The 25,962-nt window shown below is 35.4% G+C and overlaps 1 protein-coding gene across 2 annotated transcripts; it reads right to left on the reverse strand.

Annotated features, from left to right (window-relative positions):
* Window positions 1-2,499: 2,499 nt before the first annotated feature.
* Window positions 2,500-19,018, reverse strand: LOC117335621 (double-stranded RNA-specific adenosine deaminase-like). 2 transcript variants are annotated; one of them, XM_033895743.1, is made up of 10 exons: window positions 18,681-19,018; window positions 15,656-17,526; window positions 14,839-14,980; window positions 14,255-14,438; window positions 13,656-13,749; window positions 13,170-13,325; window positions 12,377-12,483; window positions 11,661-11,843; window positions 10,788-11,028; window positions 2,500-9,726 (listed from the first exon to the last, which is right to left on the reverse strand). In XM_033895743.1, the coding sequence occupies exons 1-10, from the start codon at window positions 19,014-19,016 to the stop codon at window positions 9,495-9,497; spliced, it is 3,546 nt and encodes a 1,181-aa protein (XP_033751634.1). In that variant the 5' UTR covers window positions 19,017-19,018; the 3' UTR covers window positions 2,500-9,494. The 2 variants fall into 2 exon arrangements, with proteins under 2 accessions (XP_033751634.1, XP_033751635.1); XM_033895744.1 differs by lacking the exon at window positions 18,681-19,018 and adding an exon at window positions 18,266-18,365.
* Window positions 19,019-25,962: the final 6,944 nt, after the last annotated feature.

The following is a 25,962-nucleotide window of genomic DNA, read 5'->3' on the forward strand; positions in this document are numbered from 1 at the left end:
TTTGTTTATAGACAAGAGTTTATCCTTCAACACCAATCAATGAAAAAGTCAAAATCAATATTCCATAGCCACATACATCTGAAAATATTGGCTTTTGTCTATTCTGTAATTTTTCTAAATATGACTGTTTTCTGCTTTAAATATTTTAGCACTTTTTTCTACTTGCTTGGTTTTTTGTTAGCTCACCTGTATGAAGGGTAAGTGAGCTTATGCTGTGGTGTGTTGTCCGGCGTTCGTCCGGCTGGCCAGAATCAACTTTTTCCTTTTAAAAACTTCTCAATAAGCAAGAAGTCCAGAGACTTGATATTGGGTCTGCAGCATGCTAGGGTGAAAGGCTACCAAGTGTGTTCGAATGAATGACCTTGTAAGACTTTCTTGAGACGAACGGATTAATATGAAATTCTTTTTATTACAAAGTAAGTTAAACCCCTTATTTGGCTCAACCTTACTTTAAAATCCTGTAATAAATTTCGGATTATATAACAAACTTTTTTTCTCCAATGGGATTTGCTATAATGGGTTTTATTGGAAATTTGTGCAAAGTCTTTATGACACCTGTTGATGTGACCTTGAACTAGCAGGGGTCACATGCTATTGGTTGTGCAGAAATCAAAAGTTTACACATACCAGGTATATCTTATTCTTATTGGCGAAATTGGAAAGTTACATCAACAGCGTCCTGATGTATAATTTGAGTACCCGGTATTCTTAAAATAAATGTCACCTCAAAATTAAAGCATTTCCATAATGTCAGGTCCCTGTGTTCAAAAAACGACTTTCGGTTTGTTGTCTTTTTGGCAAAAACATCTGAGAAAATTAACCAAAGTTTGAAATACCTTAAACTTCAAATTTAAGGCTCCATGAATAATTTTCTAATATATCCTACAATCTGTACAACTCATAGTTTTGATCAACTACGATACAGATATTTTGTGGGACCTTTCCTCAGGTAACAGTTTGTCAATACTTTACCTGATCACCTATTGGAAGCATAATTGGACTGGTCAATTAAAGCAAGAAAAAGTAAACGACTGATACTTTGAGTCTACCATTTTTGGAATAAATTAACAATACTGGTGTACTTTTAAAATACGTCTATCGACGGGAGTATTATGGTATAGCGTTGTCCGTCCGTCCGTATGTCCTGTCCGACATAAACTTTTGTCTGGTGATCTTCTCCTTCATTATTTTTTCCGATCTCGTTGAAACTTGGTTTACAGTATAATCATGATGATATAAAGTTGTGTTTCTATCAGAAGAATTTTGATTCAATTCTTTTTGTGAAATGTATTGCCCTTTGTTTATTTAAGTACTTGATTGTTGTCCACAGATTTTCCGATTGAACTGTTTGAAACTTGGTATACAGTATAATCATGATATGGAGTTGTGTTTTCCTGAAAAGAATTTTAATTCAACTATTTTTGCAAAAGTTATTGCCCTTTATTTATTTCAGTATTTGATATTTGTCCAGAGCTTCGACTACATTTTTCGACCAACATCTTTCAAACTTAGGAGGCTTCAGTAATCTTGATATGTTTTTGTGTTTCCCAGAAAAGAATTTCAATTAAACTATTTTTGCGAAAGTTATTGCCCTTTGTTTATTTCAGTATTTGATTTTTGTCAGGAGCTAACCTTACAACATTTTACAACTGATCTCTTTGAAACTTAGTAGGCATTGTAATCTTGATACAAAGTTATGTTCACCACAAAAATTTTGATTTAGATATTTTGCCGAAGTTACTGCCCTTTATATATATCCAATACTTGAATCATTGTCTCGAGATCTAGAGTTTTCTATCAATTTCTTTGAAACTTGGTAGGCTTTATTAAATCATGATAAGAAGTTGTGTTTAATGATATAGTTGAATACTCTAGTTTACTTATCTTCCTCAAACTTTTAGAAAATTAAACGCTGACTTTGTAGTAAAACACAAGATTTATAGCATGTCAGCAAGCCACTCTTAACGTATTGCAAAAATATTATTTTCATACAAGTTAGTAGTTACCACTATATGACATTCGACGGCAGTACATTGTTCCACTCCGCAGTTCTCGTTGCATGTTCTGTAGTTTTTGCTTCAGTTACTTTTTGTAGAAATATTAAGAGATGTCAAATGAATGTATGTGGATTATTTTTTGCTTTGTTAGCTGGGTTTATTGCTTCATGAACAGCCAAGGTTATTGTGTAGTGGGGTCTCCTTGTAGTAACTGGTGGCTACCTCTCTGATCGACATAGAGGACCACAGCATATTTTGATCAATTTTGTTAATGTGTTTGCTAAAGAACACAACCACAACAGCAAAGGAAAATCCCTTATCTGAAATGGCTTCCTTAAAGAAATGCAAATTCGCTCCAGTAAGGATAGAAAACACATCTTGAATCTTCACCTAGATGTTATTAGTCTCCAGTGACTGAAGCTGTGGAAGTGTTTACTTTGTAAAAGAAATCCATAGTAATATGCACAAACAAATGAATGAGATAAAAATTTTTTTTCTTTAATAAGAAAAAATAAGCACCTTTATTCACAGACAAAACAAAACAAATACTCAAAATCTTTTGATAACACATGTTTATGTATTTGCTCAAATTTTGTATCAGTAAAACAAAACACAAATACAATGAAACCTGTCTGTGAGACCACCTCTATAATGAGGCCACCTATATGTAGCCACCGTTTTCAGAACTCTACATCACAGCTATTTCCATGTCAATTTAACTTGTATTAAGAGACCACCTGCCATAAGAGACCACTTGAAGTTTATGCAGGTGGCCTTTGAATACAAGTTTGACAACATCCAAATTTGTATAGAGGATACTTATATAACGAATATCAGCCATACTTTACCTGGTAGTCTGAATGAAGGGATATAACTATTGTATATCAAAGATTAAATTTTGTATTTGCGTTGTGGTCAATAAAACGGACAAAAATCAAATTGCTGATAAATAATCATAACCCTTCAGCTGCCTAGTCCGAGTTTCCTCCGGCCCTGACACCATATCTACACCAGACATGGTGTCAGGCCTTGAGGAAACTCAGACTACCTTCAAACTTAACCTGCTGTATTACAATAGCAAAACAATTCTTAAAGCTTTAGAGAAGAAATCATTAAGACGAACATCTCAAATTCAAAATGAGGGAAGATATACCAGTGACACCTTCCAAAGGTAAGCATGAAAATGGTCTCTTTAACAAAGGTATAGTCAGTAATCTGTTTTACAGGGAATGAGGAAGTTATGGTCTCTTTATAATTAAGACTTCGGTATTCCTTACAGTGATATTATATTTAAATTGCTATTCAAGTTGGACTCGATGAAACTTTCAAATTTAATGTTTCATTTGTCCATAAATCTAACCAGATTAACATCAATCTGCGTGTTTGAAAAAAATTCAACTATTAGACTTGCACAAGTTCTAGATACTGAAGACTTGTACTCCATCAATTTGTTAAGATGTTAAAATGCATGTTAACTGAAATATAAGGATTGAATGTTGCTTGGTCGATTTCATGGGGTGATGAATTTAGTTGCTCTCGAGACAAATTCAAAATGAACTGCTTTACAGAGCAACTCAATTCATCACCAGATGAAATCGACCGAAGCAACATTCAATCTACTTCTACTTGTACCATGTAAGTTGGTAGTTCTTATATCAATAATTTTCTTTTTCATACATTTTACAAGATATACTTCAAAATGATATTAAAGTAGGTCTCAAGTCAGCGAAAATAATTATCCTATTTAATATACCAGCGAAGTTTCAATATGTGAGTCAGAGTTATTCCAAAGAAACATTCACAAATGAAATATTGGATAAAACTACCACTTCCTCAATTATCAGTTACCACATGTTACACAATAAGACACAGGGACTTGACATGTTCCTATGACCCAGAATGAAAAATCAACCCGAAGGCCCCACCCCTTAGGTCACTAATTAATTGTCAATAATAAGCGATCTAGGGGGTCGGGTCTTTGGATTATTTTTCATTCTGGGCCATAGGAATGTGTCAAGCCCCTGTGGGTAATACTATATATTTTCAAAGCTTTTTTCACTAAATTATGATTCTACGTTGGTTTATACATTTATTTATCAATTATTTATTTTAAGACTATCTAAAATCAGTGATGCACTCAAATTTGAGAGTGCCACAATAAGTATTTCAAATTTATAATGTTGTAATATATATATATATACATATATATATCTTTATTACACAAAAGATGTGGATTTTTTCCCCATTCAGGAAACAACTCCAGAAGAAATATATCTACATGCATGACAAAAAATGATGATGGCTGACCACAAGACATTTTATAGAAATTTGACAGAAAGTGCGGATGATGAATGATGATGATGACTATGGACAAAAACAAAGCATTTGTTAAGGTCCTCGGAGCAAACTCATGTATTATGCAGGAAATTAGCTAATTATTTTTGTAATTAGTCAAAGCCAATTTTATGTACGGCATGCATGTCCCATCTTGACAATTATAAGTTCATAATTGGCATATAAACTTGGGTTTCACTTCTAAATATGTAAAATTATCCTTTAACACCGTTTAACAGTAAGATACAATTAAAAATTGTCATTTAAAGAGCGACCCTCTTTTAAAGGAATAGTCTGCACAAGATGCAAAATGTCTGTCTGTTCTGTACATTTCTGAGCTCTTTCTAATGATTTTAAAGCTATTGTCAGAATCAAAATATTTTTTCAGTGGCCAGTAAATATGAAATTAGATGTCCAAAATATAGCACACTGCAGAACCCAGGACTGAGGTCTCACTGGACGTAGATTTAATGCGAAGCAGTTAGGTTTAATTCACAAGTATGTACACTGTCAACTTTATGCTCGGATCGCAACTTCATTGCTTCGTTAGGCTTTTTTCCTATCAATTTTAAAATTTCATACTGTCTGGCTTATACAACACAAACCTGTTTATTGACGAATTCAGGGCGATATGAATGATTTTGTAAATCCATCTACATGTAGCTAGATCTATAAAGAATTTCCACAAAATAAATATTTGTTTTTTTAGGTGTTCAATTTCAATAAGAACATATAAGTAGATAATTTAAAGGCTTGTACAATTTTTTATAGAAATTAAAAGCATCTTATCTTGATTTGTGCGGAATATTCCCCTTGGTATTATTATATGCACATAACCTGAAATTTATTTACAGAATGGTGGAATTTAAGCAAAATATTATCTATAGACTATAAACACATCATATTGAATATATTGTAAGTCAGCAGACTTCTTTTTCAAGTAATATCTACAGAAAGCTTTAGATATCAAAAGTGGAATTTACTAATATCTCAATCCTCTTAATACAACAAGAGATCACAGAGGGATCTTGGCGCCCACCATTGAATGATCCATATCAGTCAAATGAAAGACCAATCTTTTCTCTTCTTTTCCCTTCAAAACATATCATAGCTAACTCTATATACAGCAGGAGCAACATGCAATTGTCAAATTCCAAGATGGCCACACTCTTTGTCACCCATTTAGTTCTTTCAATCAGGCTTCCAAACTCTACTGGAGACCAAGCGCAACCTCTACATTCAAATTTGTGAAAGACCCATAAAGACCATTTAGTACTTAAATTTGGGATCCAGTTGTAACAAACTTCAATTGTCAAAAAACAAGATGGCTTCTTGTTGTTCATGCAATATGCATAACTAGGGACCAAGGGAAACCTACATAGGAAATTTGAGTAAGATCCCATCAGTACTTCCAGAAAAATTGCAAGAACAAGAATTGTTTATGGAGGGACAGAGGGACCACAGATGCAGGGCGATTTGAATAGCCAACCATCATCAGATTGTTGTCTAAAAATAACCACACAAATTGAACTTGGCTAAAAATGTACCATATTAATTAACTAAGGGGCAAGATACTTTTTGTTTCTGCTTTAACAATCAATCAAAATAGCAATCTAATTAAGATTAGACTTGTAATTTCCTCTCCTCTACGCTAATTTACGATACACTGCAATATTTCTGCTCCACTGTATTGCAGTGTATTATAGATTATCGTAAAAGAGCAGAAATAACAAGTCTAATTTTAATTAGATTGAACAAAATAGGAATCAATATCGTAAATGAAACTTCATATATTTTATTTTTAGAAAACAAGTTATACCAACTTATGTTAATCACCCTTATTGATCCAGAATGAAGCACATGAGGGGTCTTAATGTGGGAGGAAAGCGGAGTACCCAGAGAAAACCCACATGGTCGGGAAGGCGACAGCTATACCTTTTCACGTCTGATCGAAGATTTGAACCCTGAACACCTAGGTGAATGCAAAGTGTTTTACCACAGTGCAACCCGACCACCCAAGAAATAATTACAAATATCACAAATTAATGTTTAACATTTGAATTCTCTATTCATAATAACATATCTGTATCATCATTAAAATCAGTTTCTCCATGTCATTTATTTCCTTTTATTTTTTCTTTCATTCCCTGTCAGTTACCTGTCCTGCCTTTCTTTAATTAATTGGTTCGTACTAATTGTACCAAATAATTAAGCACAGTACCATATTAATGGAACATTATTGAATCTTGAGTGAGTTCCGAAGATGACGACTGTCTTACACTTCAAACATAAAATCTGTTTATTTTTTCTATTTTTTCATCGCAAATGAAGATTCCACATCTCGGTTTCAAAAAGTATGTTTGCATTAAGAAATAGGAATTGCAGTTCCGAATCTTGGATTCAAGAAGTATGTTTCATGCGTACCAGTTTGGTTTTGCGGGTATACCGCATTCCATTATGAGTACAGCAGATTTGTACCGGTATAACTGGTACAAACCCGATAAAGAAGGCAGAACCAGTATATTATTAAAATATCTATTCAGTAATGAATGCATGGGTGAATGTGCAGGTGGTTGCACATTGGTTAATTTTTATTTATTGAAGGGGATACAACACGACCAGGACATAATTAACGAATATCATGAAAACTGACATTAAATGATCTTTTTACCACCAATTGCTTTGAAGAAAAATTACTGTAATTTTCTAGTTATTTAGACTTTTTTGAAAAACATGCAATTTTTCAAAAAAGTGATTATATTTTATTTCAAAATAACGATGAAAATATTCATCACAGGAGGGATAACTCCTACGTGCTGTACTCAAAAGTAGACGTTCAATCAGAAATCTCCTTCTCTATTGATAACACAGACTGTATATGATATAGCACTACTAAGAATTAGGATATAATAGTTATTCAAAACTTTGCAGGCCCCACAAGAAATAACAGTGAATGCTGAACACCATAAATTGTCGGCGGAGCTAAAGTTCATGTCATATCCATCTGTATCATGTGGCTATACATAAAAGCAAATTTTCTCCAAAAAAGTTCATAATCTTTAATACTCAGTAGATTTAAGAGAAAATCAAAACTGAGATAAATTTTGAACAATCTTAATATCAAGTTATTTTTTCCTAGTACAGTATCTCTAATTGTGTGAATTCATTCAAAATATAACTAAACTAATTTGAGATCTATAATACTTTTCGAAACAATGTTTTTACTTAATATTTCAAGCTCTATATAATGCTTTTCAAAACAACGTTGTTTTTTACTTCATATTTTAAGCTCTATAATGCTTTTCAAAACATTTTATTTAACTTAATAAATAATTAAAATTTAAAGCAATCACAGGATTTACTGTGAAACATACAGAACAGAAAACAATACTTTCAAGTTGTAAGTTCCAAGATTTTGCCCCAAAAAATGTTTCTTAATATCTAAAATTCAAACATCAAATTTTACAGTAAAATATATAAGCCATATTGGTCCCTCTATATGAACATATTATATATATATTTATATAATATACATGTATATAAAACACAGAAGTTCCAGGACCATTAAATTCTAAACCTGAAGGTTTTCAATCTAATTAAACACTAAGTATGGAATTTTTTAACAATAATTTTGAGGGTCCAACATATCAAGTGAAATAATTTCACAGATTACAATTAAAATGTGTACTTATCTAAGTATATTTTATAAACTTATTCAAAGAGACTACATCCCATATGGCTATCAAATCAAATTCTGATAGAAATTAATGATCTGTACATTGCAACAATAACGAGATGAACATCAAAATATAATTTGACAGATAATTACAGAATGATCAACTATATCGTATTTTCATAAACAAAACTAATAGTGCCACTGTTGTATAAATTGAGTTTGAAATATAACCATATTTATCCTGCATTAAGCCCAGGAGAAAATGCATATCAAATCTTTGAAAATCTAAGTTTTAAAGGTGGGTTGGGGTGTCGGCTTTTAAATTTCAAGACAAAGATACAGCATTTGTCAGCATTTCGATCTATAGTGAACTATATACAATGTATGTGGCTGGTCTTGTTACCGGGCATGGGCTTATTGCAGGATAAATATGGTAGCAAATATAAGTTTGGTCAACACAGATTGACCTGCTACTGGGGTAGGAGTATTCAAATTCTCATCTCACTAGAATGTGGTGAATTCACAGTTTTTACACCACAGTGAATGTCATTTATTTTAACGTTAGAAACAGGGTTTCTGGTTAGCATTCCAATTCTCCAAATGACAACTTTTGTAACGATGAGTCATGTGCTGGAGAACTGGATGTCTCATGTGACAAGTATTACGTGATCATATCTAGAGTAACCACTGGAAAACTTGCGTAACCATGGGTTACTCGCTGGAAAACTTCAGTAGCCATGGGGTTACTCACTGGAAAACTTCAGTAGCCATGGGGTTACTCGCTGGAAAGTTTCGGTAACCATGGGGTTACTTGCTGGAAAGTTTCGGTAACCATGGGGTTACTCGCTGGAAAGCTTTAGTTACCATGGGGTTACTCACTGGAAAGCTTTGGTAACCATGGGGTTACTCACTGGAAAGTTTCGGTAACCATGGGGTTACTCACTGGAAAACTTTGGTAACCATGGGTTACTCACTGGAAAGCTTCGGTAACCATGGGGTTACTCACTGGAAAGCTTCGGTAACCATGGGGTTACTCACAGGAAAGCTTTGGTAACCATGGGGTTACTCACTGAAAATCTTTGGTAACAATGGGGTTACTCGCTGGACATCGATCTTTGGTAACCATGTGTTACTGAAAAACTTCAGTAACAAGAGTTACTCACTGGAAAACTTTGGTAACCATGGGTTACACACTAGAAATCTTCAGTAACCATGGGTACCTACTACAGAGCTTCAGCAACTGAAGGAAGATGTTGAATTTAGCAAGCCAGTAGGCACTTAACTAATATCCTTACAACTCCATTAGCTAGGTACCTCAAAGAGTCAGTAACCATGTGCTACCCAATGGAGAGCTTTGGTAACCAGGAGTTACTCACTTGCAAGCTTTGGTAACTATGAGGAGCCTACTTTAAACTCCAGTAACCGTTAGTTACCTGCTAGAAATCTTCCATAGTTTCCCACAGGTCGTGGGATTCTGTTTGGCGTAATCAGCTGAACATTTCTTCTTCGACAGGTTTAGATACCCAGGTGCCATAACTGTTTTCCGTCATTTTCTTCAGCATCAACTTATTTGCTTGCTGGAAGTCTGTGGCAGCCATTTTGGCCTGATTGTATGTTTTGTACTGTAAAAGCTCCTGATGTCCGAACTTTTTACACACTTGTTTAAAACTGTCATACAAGTTCTTCTTGGTACAACGAGAGAATAATGCTTTCTCGATACTGAAAAAGAAAAACAAGATCAGAATTATAACGAAAATTTTGAGTTTTATTTTACTTGTAACAAAGAAACACCTCCTTTCAATAATAGTCTTAATTGCCAAATAATTTTGCAACTAATTTTTTTTTATTTGAAATTCTAATTCCAGGAAACAGAATTAAAATATTTGTTTGAAAAATAATTCTACTTTGAAACGGAATATCATAGTGATTTATATATATATATATATATCCCTTTTGTCTACTTGAAAATAATTCACTGCTATAATTTTCAAATTATTTAACTTGCTCATGAAAATACAGATTCTGATTTTTTTTCCATACAGGCTTTCTTGGCCTTTAATCCTCACTTAGTAACATGACCAATATCAGCCTTATACTCTAGCCAAGCAAAACAAAGGCTGTGTTGTCCTTATTGACCTCTGACCCTAACATATAGTGTACAGTTCCAACTTCTGTCTATGACATCTGTCTCTTGAGCAAAAATCCCATTTGCTATGACCTGCTGGTGAATAATAAGGTCTCATTTCTGTCTACGACCTCTGACCCTTACCTAGTGTAAAACAGTCCCATTTGCTATGACCTCTGACCCTTACCTAGTGTAAAACAGACCCATTTGATATGACCTTTGACCCTTACCTAGTGTAAAACAGTCCCATTTGCTATGACCTCTGACCTTTACCTAGTGTAAAACAGCCCCATTTGCTATGACCTCAGACCCTTACCTTGTGTAAAACAGTCCCATTTGCTATGATCTCTGACCCTTACATAATGTGAAACAGTCCCATTTGCTATGACCTGCTGGTGAATAATAAGGTCTCATTTCTGTCTACGACCTCTGACCCTTACCTAGTGTAAAACAGTCCCATTTGCTATGATCTCTGACCCTTACCTTGTGTAAAACAGTCCCATTTGCTATGACCTCTGACCCTTACCTTGTGTAAAACAGTCCCATTTGCTATGATCTCTGACCCTTACCTAGTGTAAAACAGTCCCATTTGCTATGACCTCTGACCCTTACCTAGTGTAAAACAGCCCCATTTGATATGACCTCTGACCCTTACCTTGTGTAACACAGGCCCTGTGTTCCATCTGTAACCTCTGGCTTGTCGTCTCCGTAGCACCAGTTGATGCTGAGAGCCTTCGTTTTCTGTGTCTCGCGGGATGGCTCCACAGCAGTTACGCGCCCTAACCACGGGTGATTCAGCTGGTAGCCCTGAGGCAGCATTGTATTGATGTCCATGTCACCGCGATTCACACGGCAGCATACAGCTCGGGCCAGATGACCAGGGTCAAATAGAAATCCTGTCAAATATAGAACATCCACAACTGCAGTAATGATCTCAAAATGTATCTCAGCTCTATCAGCTATATATAAAGATACATGTGTCTGAAGAGGAAAAGCCGTGACATTGTGGGATAAATCTCTTCCTCATTTTCGTTCTTTCCGAAAATGACATTTTATATTTTATGTGTTGTTTACCTAAAAAGGCTATATTCAGCGTTGTAGTTGCATTACATGTTTAACAAAGTTTTGCATAAGAGATGCGAGAAAAATATTCAACCAATATGTTAGGTATTTTCAGTAACTGAATTTAGGGTTAACATAGCCTTTACAAGGTCTCAACATTGACCCAAGTTATATACACTCCGAGATAAAATATTCATGGTATTTACTTGGTATTACAAATGGCCCCTAAGTACTGTATTTGCTACTGGTAGTATACAAATGTTCTGTAAAGCTTAACTCAGTGAGATAATTACAGTACCATGTTGCTGAAACATTTGCATTACTGAAAAATTTCTGAGAATCACAAATCATCAAACTAGATATAATTTATTGTCTTGCATTAACTAAATTCCAAATTTATTTCAATATTAAAAATTTTCTATAAAATTTAAGCAAAATGATATTTCTATAAATTGAGAACACTTACCGAGTGTTAGAGAATCTAGGTAGACGGGTTCTAAAAAGTGACTGAGAAGAGCTCCCTGCATACCAACGACATTCCATCGACAAATTTTGTCTGTACAGGACATGGTCCGCAGCCTCTCGCCTCTCTGGATTCCGTCAAATGTCTGTACGGTGAAGTCTGGTTCAACTGGAATGGTTCCCTCCCCTGGGAAAAGGAGAAATGATGGTGAAACATTTATCTGGCAAAAAGCCCAGAGATGCATCTTATTCCTGATTCAAACTAGAACTGTCGTCCAGAGGGCCAACTCATACCCCCCGACCCTCTGGTGAAGATTTTCCAACAAAAACCTGTTTTTAGTGAACGGGTTACCACGGCAACCTAAATTTGTGGGGAAAAAACCTGCATGCATATGTACACATTATGAGTCCCTAACATTCCTGTGTATTTCAAATGAAATCAGTTGATAGCTATATAGGAGTTGTCTGAGTTGTCTTAGTTGTCTTGACTAAAGTCTACAATGTATAAGGGTTATTGCCATAAAATTTTGTGGAAATTCCTTCAGTAGTTTAGGAAGAGTAGCCGGTACATCATTGTGTCTACAGACGGACGGACGGACGACCTGATTCCAGTATACCCCCCCCCCCCCCCCCCCCCCCCCCCCCCCCCCCCCTAACTTCGTTGCGGGGGGTATAATTAGGGAAGGAGGTTATTTTATAGCCTGACACTGATTATCTTACCTCCCTCCATCTTGGTGCGGAGTAGCCCCTGTACCTGGCTGGTGAATGTTGGATGGTGGGTCCTGTCTTTCAATGTCTCTAATGGAGTATTGTTGGAGGCAGAATCCCTGTTGATAAACATGTAGAGTATTACCTAACTATATATGTATACCATTATGTCCATACAATATTAGAATTCCTGTTGATAAACATGTAGAATATTATATAACTATATATATGTATACCATTATGTCCATACAATATTAGAATTCCTATTGATAAACATGTAGAGTATTACCTAACTATATATGTATACCATTGTGTTCATACAATTTTGTCAATTTTCGCTTATTCTTTTTTATTCACTCCATTTAAGGGGCCGTGGCGATGGCCTGGTGGTTAAGGTGTCCCTACACTTTATCACTAGCCCTCCACCTCTGGGTTGCGAGTTCGAAACCTACGTGGGGCAGTTGCCAGGTACCGACTGTAGGCCGGTGATTTTTCTCCGGCTTTCCTTCACCTCCAAAACCTGGCACGCCCTTAAATGACCCTAGCTATTAATAGGACGTTAAACAAAAACAAACCAAACAAACCAAATCAATTTTTGCTAAATAAAATATTGACAAAGAGCATATTACATATGTATGTGAAAAGTCTTTGTCCAGACTTGCTAGATCATTATGTTTGGTCCAATCGTCTGGACCGCAGTAAAAGAAAATCTGACTGAGGGCTGTCTTTGAGTGTCTTATTTCTTGTGTTCTTGCTGTCGTTCAAAGACAACCCTAGCATGGCGTCAGTCAAGGGAGGTAATTACCTGGGAGAGAAGAGAGCACCATCCCCACATGGTGCAGTAGAAATATAAAGGTGGAAAGTTATACCATCCCTTATCTTTAGCTTTCCTGACGGTGACTTCACGAAGAAACCATTAGGGCCATTGGGTTCAAAGGTCAGCAACTTTTTATACAGGAACCTGAAAAACACAACATATTTCTATGTAATAGAGCAATGTTCCCTATCCCAAGCCAACACACAGTGAGCATGTCCTAAACAATAGGCATATGTCGAGACAAAGGTAAGGTTTATGTACATTTAACTGAGAAATTAAACATTCTTGATGAAAAGCAACATTAAGTTGCTTTTTCTTTTAATTCTTGTTTTCCAATAAGATGGCCTTTAACTTGTTATCAAAATATGTTAAGAATGTCAAGTTTACAAAAAATATTTTTCTGTAGAAATATATATTTCTAGAAATATAAAAGCTGGGAATTTAACTATATTTCCTAAGTTTTTTATGACATACCTAATGAAGCCCCGACGAGTGATGATTTCAGCGTGAGAGTCGTTGACCGTGTTTCCCTCCAGACTCAGCTGCTGACCAGTTATACATCTGTTACCTAGGATACATCATCACATGGTCAGTAAAATATAATACAGGGATGTGTAACTCAGAAAAATAACTGATATAGGTATTAGAGAATAGGTCAAAGGTCACAGGATTTTTCAAAACATATAAATGTTACAGATATTATATTGTTTTAATTTGTGGCTAATGGTCTGATGAAGGACACAAACCTGTTCTCATGAATATGACCTTGCCAAGGTCAAGTGATTTTGTCAATGGTAAAAGGTTAAAGGTCAAAGGATTTTAAACAGACAATTGTTCCCATGGAATGACAGTTCCAAATTCAAAATGACTTAGTCATAGCTAGGTCAAAGGTCAGAGGATTTCAAAACACTCACCTGTTCCTATGGATGTGACAGTGCAAAGGTCAAAATAACTTGGTCATAGGTCAAAGATCAAAAGGTCAGAGGATTTTAAAACACACACCTGTTCCTATGGATATGACACTGCCAAGGTTAAGTCATAGTTCAAAGGTCAGAGGATTTCAAAACACTCACCTGTTCCTATGGATATGACAGTGCCAAGGTCAGCATCAGATGTCTTCATCACAAGCCCGGCAATGACCTTACGGCCAGCAAAGTTGTCAGCTATGGTGGCCACAAGGGAATTGAAGTGCTGGTGAGTCAGGGCGGCCACACGGTCAAAGTGAGTCATCTGTGATGCAGGGACGACATTCTTGGTCTGTCATTAAAAAGATACATTTAATCATCACAAAATGAAACAGCAAGCCTGGCAAAATCCTCACCACAGTATGACAAGGCATGCTGAGATAAAGAAAACTTTTATTCCCACTTTAACGGGTCAATGTGTTGGTACCAAGCTAGATAGATTGGAAAACCTAGGTATTTCATAGAGAAATCACTGAATTTCATGACAAGGGATTCTGTGTCTGAAAAAGTGTATTTCAAAATATTTTGATTGACTATTTCAATTCTTTAAATCTTTGCTACATATCTGGCATAATATTTTGAAACAGAAATGAATAATGTAATCAATTCAGAATTCCTACAAACATACCACACGAGCAAATACGTTAGTACATGCAGACATATCTTGAGGATTTGGTGATGATAATACTCACTGGAATTTTTTCTGTGTTATATTTTCCTTCCACGATTAGAGCCCGGAGTGCCATATCTGCCGCTTCTTTCCTGCCATCTTTTTTGTTGGTACACGTCACAGTCGACAGCTGTTCGTTACCGATAAACACTCCCATCTGAAACCTATTGGACACAAAACAAAACCGGTCAGCTGATCAGAATATTGTCAACATGCATATTGTGATCACGCTTTGTACTGATCGCAATATATTTCCTTTAAATGCTAATTAATCCAATACATTGTCATTTAATTGTGCATATATAAGCATCTGCAACAACTACAAAAATCTACTTCAATTTGATTTTAATAAAAAAAAAATTCTTGAAGAACTTTGAATTATTTTTCTTTGATCCTCTTGTATCAAATTTAAAACTGGTATTGAAAAGTAGTTACATCATGTGTGTTTTTTGTAAAAACCTAAATGTACATTTATCATTTTATAAAAATGAATTTAAATACACAAAAATTTATATCCAAAAAAATTACATGTCTAGCATAATTAACTTTGCAGTTATTTGTCTTTACAGAGTTTAAGTCTTTGTGACAACTTGAATGTCAAAGAGATCCTAAGAGAGGGAAAGCAGAACACAGAAAGACAGAGTAGAGAGTTTTAAAGAAATACTGTACATGTAATTTCACAGCTAAATTTAAATTTACATACAAAGAATTTTGTAAAAGAGACCAAAAAAATATCATTGCATACATCCCAGACAGAGCATAAAAATATCAGTCAGTTAGCTGCTATTTTCGCGTACAAGTTTAATCATGCAGTGACCTAATTTGGAGCAGTGACCTACTTTGGACGGTGAGAAGGGCCGGACTGGCGGATGACTTCTATCCTGGCAACCTTGTGCCTTGACTGGGCATATTCCATCAAAGCACTGACTGGATTTTTGTTGAGGGCAGCAAAACTCTCTGTAGAGAAGTCAAGACTGAGGCTTTGTGGCCCCGACAGTGAAGGAGGACTAGCGAAATTTCCCGTCACTGGTAAGGAATGTGGTTGTTGGCCCTGTAATTGGGACATTTCTTGAGAAGAGTTACCTCCCCTGCCTAGGAATAGCGGAGATGCTCTTGCATTTTGGGAACTGGCATTCAGGAGTTTCTGCATGCCAGCATTTGCAAGGCCTGAATCTATCGGTGAAGATGCATCCCTTAAAGGTGAGATTTCAGTCTGTTTGAGTTGCTGACGAACAATCTCCAGTGGAGCCGGAGGAAGTTTAAATCCCTGAGACATACCCTGTGGAGTGGGCTGTCTCAAAGGTACTGGTCCTTGCTGAACTCTGGACTGCTGGGAGGAGGTTTCAGATGATGTGAATGGTGATTGTGTTTGTGTCTGATAAGATGAAAATGGGGATGAAGATGTCTGAGGTGATGAATGTGGCAATGAGAATGAGGATGAGGATGAGGATGATTTGAGTTGTGCAGTATCCGACTGCGATATTTTCATCAGTCTTGATATGAGAGAGTCCGTTTGGTTAACTTTCATTGGCTGACAAGATCCTGCTACCGACATTGAATTGTTTACTGTACACCTGATTGGTTGCAAACTCAGCATACGTGGTTCTGCTATCCCTACACCTGTATTAGCATTGAAAGGCAAACGATTGCCCACAGATGAAGGATGTGCCATTCGGCCTAAGATCTCAAACGGGTTTAATGGTTTTCCTGTAGATGGCACACGTTTCGGTGGCGGATTTAGGTTTGGTCTATTGGAGCCGATCTGAACTTGTTCCTCGTCACCGCAGTTGATTAACTTACCACGAATGTACTCCTCTCCCTTTTTGTCCAACACATAAACTTCGTCTTGGTCTCTAACATACTTCAACCTCCTCGCCTCTTGAATTATTTCCGAGACTTCTTCTTGTGAAATTTTCATCTTATGTACTAACACAAAACTCTTTGCCATTTTCATTGGACATCCAAGCAGAGTTTGTAATAACTTGTCTACGTCTGAGAAAGCTGTTTTTGGCTCGGATTTCACCTCAGGTGTACAACTACCTGGAGATATGCCCTGTTTTATCACAACTCTATCTGGGCTACTTGTCCAATCATGTACACCACCTCTTTTATCTGTTGGTGAAGTTTCATCAACCCTTTTACCAATGTTTTCATCACTTGAACAACTAACCATCATATCATTTTCACTTTCATCAGGCTCTAATTTAACTTCCACTTGCATTTTCTCACTCTCACTATCAGAAGTATTTTCCATTCTACTTCTGTCATTACCAAAAGGCCAAGATGCTTCACTGCGGCTTGGAGACATTGTTAATCCTTGATGGCTCGCACCAAGAAATTGTCCAGATGACTGAGGTGTATCCTGCAAAGACGGTTCCTCTAGTTTTAAATGAACATCACCAATATTGCTGAACATTTCTTCTGAATTAAATTCAGCTGGATTGAATGAAGGCCCACTCTGGGTCTCGATGTTGGTGACACCAGATGGATCCCCATAAAGTTGTGCCGTCCACAACACTGGCTGCTTAGATGCTTGAAGGATTTGTCCATTGTGTAACATCCAGTACAATAAAGGATTAACTTCAGATGAAGTGGACAGTCCAAGTGACTTTGCAATATCGGCAGCTTTGACAGGTGATCTTTGTGTGTGTAGAAAGGTCAGAATAGCTCTTATAGATTCCGGATCCACTGGCCTACTGTTCTTGAATGACTGTAACAGAGAAAATATGTAATTAAAATCTAACAAACCAAAAACAACCAAAAATATAAAAAAAATAATAATAATACTTATTTCTTTATGTCAATGAAATTTATTCCTGTAAACGTCTGCACATGTATGTTAGTCTGACATTGTATGTTTAACCCTTTCACCCCTACTGACCATATTGGACTTCACATGATGAATGATGGCAGAGTCCACTAAAGTTTCTTATGGTTGAAAGGGTTAACTTATTTAGTCTCAGACTTATAATCAACTGTTACATGGAACAGACCATTCTTCTTAGCTCACTTCCTGTGAGAGCAATTGGTAATCGTTTAATGTATTTTACTGTTTTTCTTTCCCCAATATGGATTAATTAAATTAAAGGAAAAGTCATAGAGATATTATATGTCAGCTGAATGACAAATAGTTTCATTAAAGAATATAGTTTTAAAATTGGGTGTAAATGAGACAAGTTTTTTATTGGTTACAGGTGTACTACAGTGAACAGTGACGAGTGTACATACATCGTACACGAGCAAAATTAATATCATAGCCCAATTTTTAAGCAAATATGATAGTATTGTGTTGTTTTGTGGACCATCACAGATTTAGGTCATCTTAGACCGTATATAATTCATAAAAAAAGCAAATCGAAAGTAAAAATGTTACAAAATTACTTTGATAATCATTGATATGTAATGTGAACTTAAATAACTTTAACATTGCAGTATATCACAAAACTTACCATTCTAGTGGTAATGGGAGGCATTTATGAAAATAAATATTTCTCTATGCACAGCACATAAGCGACACCAAGCTTAAAACCGGTTACCAACTGACTGAATGAGTACCCCTACTATGAACTATTTAAATAGCTTTAAATTGCACAGGTATGCATTATTTTTAAAAATAGCTATTGCTCACCTCTTCACAAAACTAGGTTGATTTTTCATGTAATGACAAGACTTAAAGGTATGTCATCCAATTAACATTCTATATTTAGGTTTATTGAAAAACCAATAAGGTGATCGATAATATTTTACACATTAGCGACACGAAACAAAAAACGAAAATCGAAACCGAAACTAGGATTCTTGGTATTCCATTTGGAAATAACCGATGACGACAGAGGCTATCAAAATACTATAAATATTTATTACATTTCTATTTTGAGAGTTAAATCCACGTTTAAGTCCACGAATAACTCCCCTTCCTCGTCCTCGTCCTCTCCCCCTACCCCTCGAGACACCATCGTGCTGACGATTCCTCTGCATCATCGATGGGCCGGTCATGATCACGGAGTGCGAAGGCCGAGCATCCTGCATTTGCCAGACAGGCGGAACATTTTGTATTTTTCTAATAACTCCCTGCCTCTGTAGTCTATATAATTCCACATTTAAAGTCTTTTTCTTGCCACGTAAAGCATGAAGTAAATCCGCGGTCTTGCATGTCTGGTTCTTCTGTTTCTGTATGTGCTGCAATATCCTTGTCACCATATTGTCCGCCATTTTTGTTTACTGGTCACGTGACTTTTTGAGAGCGTCTCTTACTTTCCAAATCTACTTTCGATTTGTCCAAGTGAGTTTTTAAAATACAGTAGGATTAGGCCGACAGTTAACGTTAACTAGTTATAGTGACCTTTCATGAGACAGAAATACTCGTTGCTTTTTCAATGAATACAAAATCAAATGAAAGCGAAAGTTTTATTTGAACTAAAATTCCAAGAGCCCTAAAGATGAGGAAAGTCTGTTGTAAAAAAAAAAATGAACGTAAAAAGCATCTAGAATTAAGAATATAAAAAAGAATTTACTATATCAATAATGACAAAATGATACAATGTATATAAATGATACAATGTATATAAATTATGAGAATGAAGTACGTTTGCGTGTTCATTTAAGCAATGAACTGTTACCAAATGGTAGTATACAGTCGATATGAATACAATTTGTGTGACAGATACAAAATGTAGAATGTCGCCCGTTATGGCGACATGAAATATTTATCTGTCACCCAAATTGTATTCATATCGACTGTATGCTACCATTTGGTAACAATTACGTTCATAAAGAATTTGTTTTTATTTACTGCAGGCAGAGACCTATATACTAAAGTATAGTATAAGTATCTGCTGTAGGTTTTGATGCGTTTAAATTTGCCGCTTACTCTATCGCCGACGTCATCAAGTTCAAATACCGGAACAGTCGACATTTCCAGAAGGAATAATATCGTCTCCCGTGCCGTTATTAAAAGCAAACACATTAAATGGTTTAGCACAAATTTGGCTTTATTTTCTGTTTCATTTACGTTTGTAGATATCGTCAAATTATTCACAATTGCATAATTTTTTATTGTTTAAAATCCAAGCCGTTTTCGGTTAACATTTAATTAGAAGTGATGCGGCTTTGAACGGGTATTGCACAGGACAGACTTGATTCCTCGGAAACACTTATGCTTCTATCGACTGGATTTACTTTATTTTCAGAAGAATATCAGTTCTTAAATCATAAATGAAAGTCGTCTTGACAGTAGGTGAAAATGATTCCAAAGATATTTTGTTTATTTAGCAGACTGTTTTTTTCAACTTCACGGGGGCTCGATACAGTAGACCTTTGACATCAGTGAATAACCACAAAACTAAAATCCAGTATAATAGGCCTACATATACAACCGGAAACCATGTCGATACTCCAGATTCACTGGAATTTAATGTCGTCGTGTCTTATGGCAAGCCAAAGTGGAAAAAAGAAACTATTTATGGATATCCATCAATCGATTTATGAATATCCTAATTTTCTTCTGTTTATCTCTACTACAATTCCCTTTTACAATACATATTTATTTAATACAATTCAGATTATATTTTTTATACTAAACAGATTATATTTTTAAATATGTCTCAAGTACACGTATTTGCTTATTTGCAGTTAGACGTACATGTCAGACAATCTAATAGCTATAATCAGATACATGCTGAATGTAAACTATATAGCATTGTTTTATCTTATATAAGATATGTTATCACGATAATATTCCGAAACAAAATACAACATAGAATTATAATTTAACTCATTCCATTATAACAATTATACACAACGAGAAAAAAATTTTGTTTTTCAAATATATGTGTGTGTGTATTTCGGCACAAATTGCATGAAACTTGTAGAAAAAATAATCTGATACTTTCTCAATTAAGAAAAGTAAAATAAGCGCCTTTATCAGCTATTGTTAAACGTACATGTAGTGAATGAGCGAATAGTGAAAATTGGAGATAATATCTCATTTACATATTTAAATTGCTCATTTAAATATGATTTAAAATTTGGGCATAGTTACATTTAAATTTTTGTGGGGGTCTGATCTAGCCCACCATCCTACCTTTGGTGCCATTCCTATAAAGGACTACTTACAACCGGAAACCAGGATGAAGTCTGATTTACATATTTGTTACTGTTAATCTTAAAATGAATTATAAAACATTAACCAAAAGAACAGGTCCGGAGTTATACATGCACATGGAGTACAAAATTCACTATTGGAATTTTCCTAACTACATGACAGTTGGTATAAGATGCAGAAATTAATCAATACTTTTAAGGAAATCGTTTGCTTTCAAACGTTAGGTGAACGTTACTATACGTATGCTTAGGAATGTTATTGAATATAATGAAACACAGATTTCTGAAGGCAGATAGACACAGAAATATAATTTTCCAATGTACAGATTTTGATATTATATATATACCCTTTGTCTGATCTTCAATGAAATTAGTAAATTAATGTATTTTTAAAACATTAGGTTTGCACACCAACGCTGTCACGGATGTTTTGCCTTATATATCAAGGCTGCTAAATAGTGGTATTAACGTCTCCAAACGAGACCAAGTATGGTTTAAAAAAAGCCAGGGTTGTCACATGAACACAGTCCGAGAGTGTCCTAGGCTCGGCTGTAACCATTAACCTCGTCAATCAACCTCTATCTGAGTATAATTCCAACTTTTAACTTAACTCTAGAACACATGTCGTGCTATGTTATGACCACCGGTAGAGTTGAAAGATTCATTTATATTAAATTCAATTCAACTTTACTGGAACGTTTATAACTACAACTGTATTTTTATGTATAAATGAATTTTACCTACACATATCGTCATGAAAACATCGCCCATTGTCGTAATGGTCATCCCAAAACGTCGTTTTACGGTAACGCGACTTAAATACAGGGTTGATCTCAGGTTTTTGGTCTTGATTTCTTTCTTAAATATTTAGGTACTACTTTAATTTAAATACTTATTATGGATATCCATAAATCGAATTATTATTGAGCCCCTTTTATTCCGAATTGAGAAAAGTATTAACCGTATTTTCCCGGTGCCTCTCTGTATTAAAATTGACTTAATCATTTACGAGTAAAAATGGAAAAAAAATCCCCAAGAAAATTTAGTAAATACATAATGTATGCCAAGTCGGGTAGAATGTCACAATTAAATGATTGATATGTTATTCTGCATCTAGGACTTGGTTTGTGTGTGTGTATATGTTTCAGCATTAGAATTAACTCGGCTGTGTTCTTCGCCATTTTGTACACATAGTGTCAAGTGATTTTGGTTGTGTGCTGTAAAGAGTAGTAAAAACGCCACGTGTAATATTGAATTGTCTGATCGGGATGTAATTCATGAATACTTATGTAATAATTTACCATGTTTTATAAAAATCACCTGTACTGGCCCAAGTCTATATATAAATCATCTATACTGGCCCCAGTCTCTATATAAATCACCTATACTGGCCCCAGTCTCTATATACATCACCTATACTGGCCCCAGTCTATATATAAATCACCTATACTGGCCCCAGTCTATATATAAATCACCTATACTGGCCCCAATCTATATATAAATCACCTATACTGGCCCCAGTCTCTATATAAATCACCTATACTGGCCCCAGTCTATATATAAATCACCTATACTGGCCCCAGTCTATATATAAATCACCTATACTGGCCCCAGTCTATATATAAATCATCTCTACTGGCCCCATTCTATATATATATCACCTATACTGGCCCCAGTCTCTATATATAAATCATCTATACTGGCCCCAGTCTATATATATATCACCTATACTGGCCCCAGTCTATATATATATCACCTATACTGGCCCCAGTCTCTATATAAATCACCTATACTGGCCCCAGTCTATATATAAATCACCTATACTGGCCCCAGTCTATATATACATCACCTATACTGGCCCCAGTCTCTATATAAATCACCTATACTGACCCCAGTCTCTATATATAAATCACCTATACTGGCCCCAGGCTATATATAAATCATCTATACTGGCCCAAGTCTATATATAAATAACCTATACTGGCCCCAGTCTATATATATATCACCTATACTGGCCCCAGTCTCTATATAAATCACCTATACTGGCCCCAGTCTATATATATATCACCTATACTGGCCCCAGTCTATATATAAATCACCTATACTGGCCCCAGTCTATATATAAATCCCCTATACTGGCCCCAGTCTCTATATAAATCATCTATACTGGCCCAAGTCTATATATAAATCACCTATACTGGCCCCAGTCTATATATAAATCACCTATACTGGCCCCAGTCTATATATAAATCCCCTATACTGGCCCCAGTCTCTATATAAATCACCTATACTGGCCCCAGTCTATATATAAATAACCTATACTGGCCCCAGTCTCTATGTAAATCACCTATACTGGCCCTAGTCTATATATAAATAACCTATACTGGCCCCAGTCTCTATATAAATCACCTATACTGGCCCCAGTCTCTATATAAATCACCTATACTGGCCCCAGTCTATATATAAATCACCTATACTGGCCCCAGTCTATATATAAATCACCTATACTGGCCCCAGTCTATATATAAATCACCTATACTGTCCCAAGTCTCTATATAAATCACCTATACTGGCCCCAGTCTATATATAAATCACCTATACTGGCCCAAGTCTCTATATAAATCACCTATACTGGCCCCAGTCTATATATAAATAACCTATACTGGCCCCAGTCTCTATATAAATCACCTATACTGGCCCCAGTCTATATATAAATCACCTATACTGGCCCCAGTCTATATATAAATCACCTATACTGGCCCCAGTCTATATATAAATCATCTATACTGGCCCCAGTCTCTATATAAATCACCTATACTGGCCCCAGTCTATATATAAATCACCTATACTGGCCCCAGTCTATATATAAATCACCTATACTGGCCCCAGTCTATATATAAATCACCTATACTGGCCCCAGTCTATTATTATTTCTTTATTTCCTCCAAATTAAAGAGTTACAAAGAATTTTGTAATACAAGCAATGCTTTTTTATACGTGATGTTTCGATACCTAGTACGGTATCTGTACACATGCTGCGCTGGTCTTTTGTCTGATGAAGGTGACAGTGTACATATCGTACTAGTCATGGAAACGTCACTATATAAACGCTCATTGGTTGTGTAATAAACATCCTTGCATAAAGTATTTTATCAAATCATAGATCTATATTATATAGCTACCAAGATCAGCAAAGCAGTGTGAAAAAACTACTCTATTGTTATATTATTGAAAAATCTCTTCAGCGGGGTCTCATGATCATCATGCATATAATTAAACTGATACTAGTAACAGTTAATTATGTCTAAAACATGAAAACAAATGTAAAAATTGTTTTTCATTATATTTTCCCGACCATAAGGTATACATTCTTTTTTTATAAAATAGGTCTTTTTTTTAACTTTTAACTAATTATTAAAAACGAGATACAAACAGTAGTAATTAATCATAAAACTGCCATTATCAACGGCACATCACTATACATGTAGACCATTCAGATCTACGATAAAATATATATGAGAACATTTAGAAACTTGAATGGTACAAATATCTGAAATCAGCTGTATCACATTTAACATAACCGTAAGATAAGATGTATATTCTCGTTGATGTCATTAACTGTCGGCGTGGATTCCTCGCTGAAATCTTTACACTCACAGGTGCCATAAATGATTAGCAGGCTACTGGGAGTAGATGTGTTGATATTACTGCGATATAGCAAACTGTGAAGTCTAACGAGATTTTTTGAAGTATGAGTATTGATGATGGTTCGATGTTGTAAATGACATTGGCAAAACCACAGCGCAAACCACGAAACCCACAGCGCATACTCGAATCACAGGTGCTCGGTTTTTGCATTTAATAAAAAAAAAAAACACTCGATATTTCAACATTTATACATGATCACAAACCCTATGAAATCTGGGATATCGATGTATGAAATAAATACTGAATTTTTAGTGCAACAATTTTAGTTTATGATTAATGTCATACATATTGAAAAATCCAGAAATCGAGCCCCTGTGCTCGGATGCGGATCTCCCATTTTAAAAGTACAGTTCGATAGAGTTTTGTGATATTCTAAACATGACTATTTTACATAAAAACCCAATGTTTTAGAGAGAAAATATTCGTTTATTGGTCGACAAGAAAATATTTGGGAATTCTGTTTCAAAGAATTTAATCTACGCTAGGCAATTTATTACAGTTTCTCTGCGATAACACCTCATACATTCTCATAATTAAACGGCCTTCAATTAACAATCAGTTACCGACATATGGTAATTGTATGTATAACTAATTAACAGGTATGTGTTTAGGCAGTTAATATCTTATCGGAATACTATATTCAAGATAGAATGCTCCTGCTTAATATACTAAATCATGAAAAATAATATTAATCAATTTATGGACGTGTGTTGAGGTCGATGTGTAATTATATCAACCAGAGGAAATATATTAACCGATATGGAGGCGAGGTTAATATCCCTTTTCATACCCATAAAGCCACATATTCACAAAAAAACATCAACTGTTATATCAAATAAAGAAATAATACTTTTTGAATTCATATGGAACGTAAGACAACCGGCACATGATCAGTATATTTCATTTTGTTAGAAAACATTGTTATTACTCAAGTATGTAAGATAAAGTGATTTTTTCTTTGGTAACGACCTTGACCTACTTTCAACATTCAAGGTTACTGGGACTGTGGGACATAACGCGGAAGCTGTTGTAACAATCGTTTAGAATTTAGACATCCAAGTAGCCTGATCTAGCTGGAAAGATGAGCTCCAATCCTTTAGGAATGTTTACATATTTCAAACGAAATTAGTATGACGCCTTGTCGAAGCCAGACGGACATATGGAGTGTGAGATGACGAAAGATTCTAATTCAAATTTAAACGACGAAAAAATTAACAAATTAAAAGATTTATACAGATACAATTGAAAAAGGTAATGGAAACAGGTGTCCCAAAAGATACCTACAATGTAAGTCAAATGCAAAATGCCACGTACCCAATGTTCGAACCGAGGTAGT

This window comes from Pecten maximus, chromosome 10 (genome assembly GCF_902652985.1).
Source record: "Pecten maximus chromosome 10, xPecMax1.1, whole genome shotgun sequence".
NCBI classification, from domain to species: Eukaryota; Metazoa; Mollusca; class Bivalvia; order Pectinida; family Pectinidae; genus Pecten; species Pecten maximus.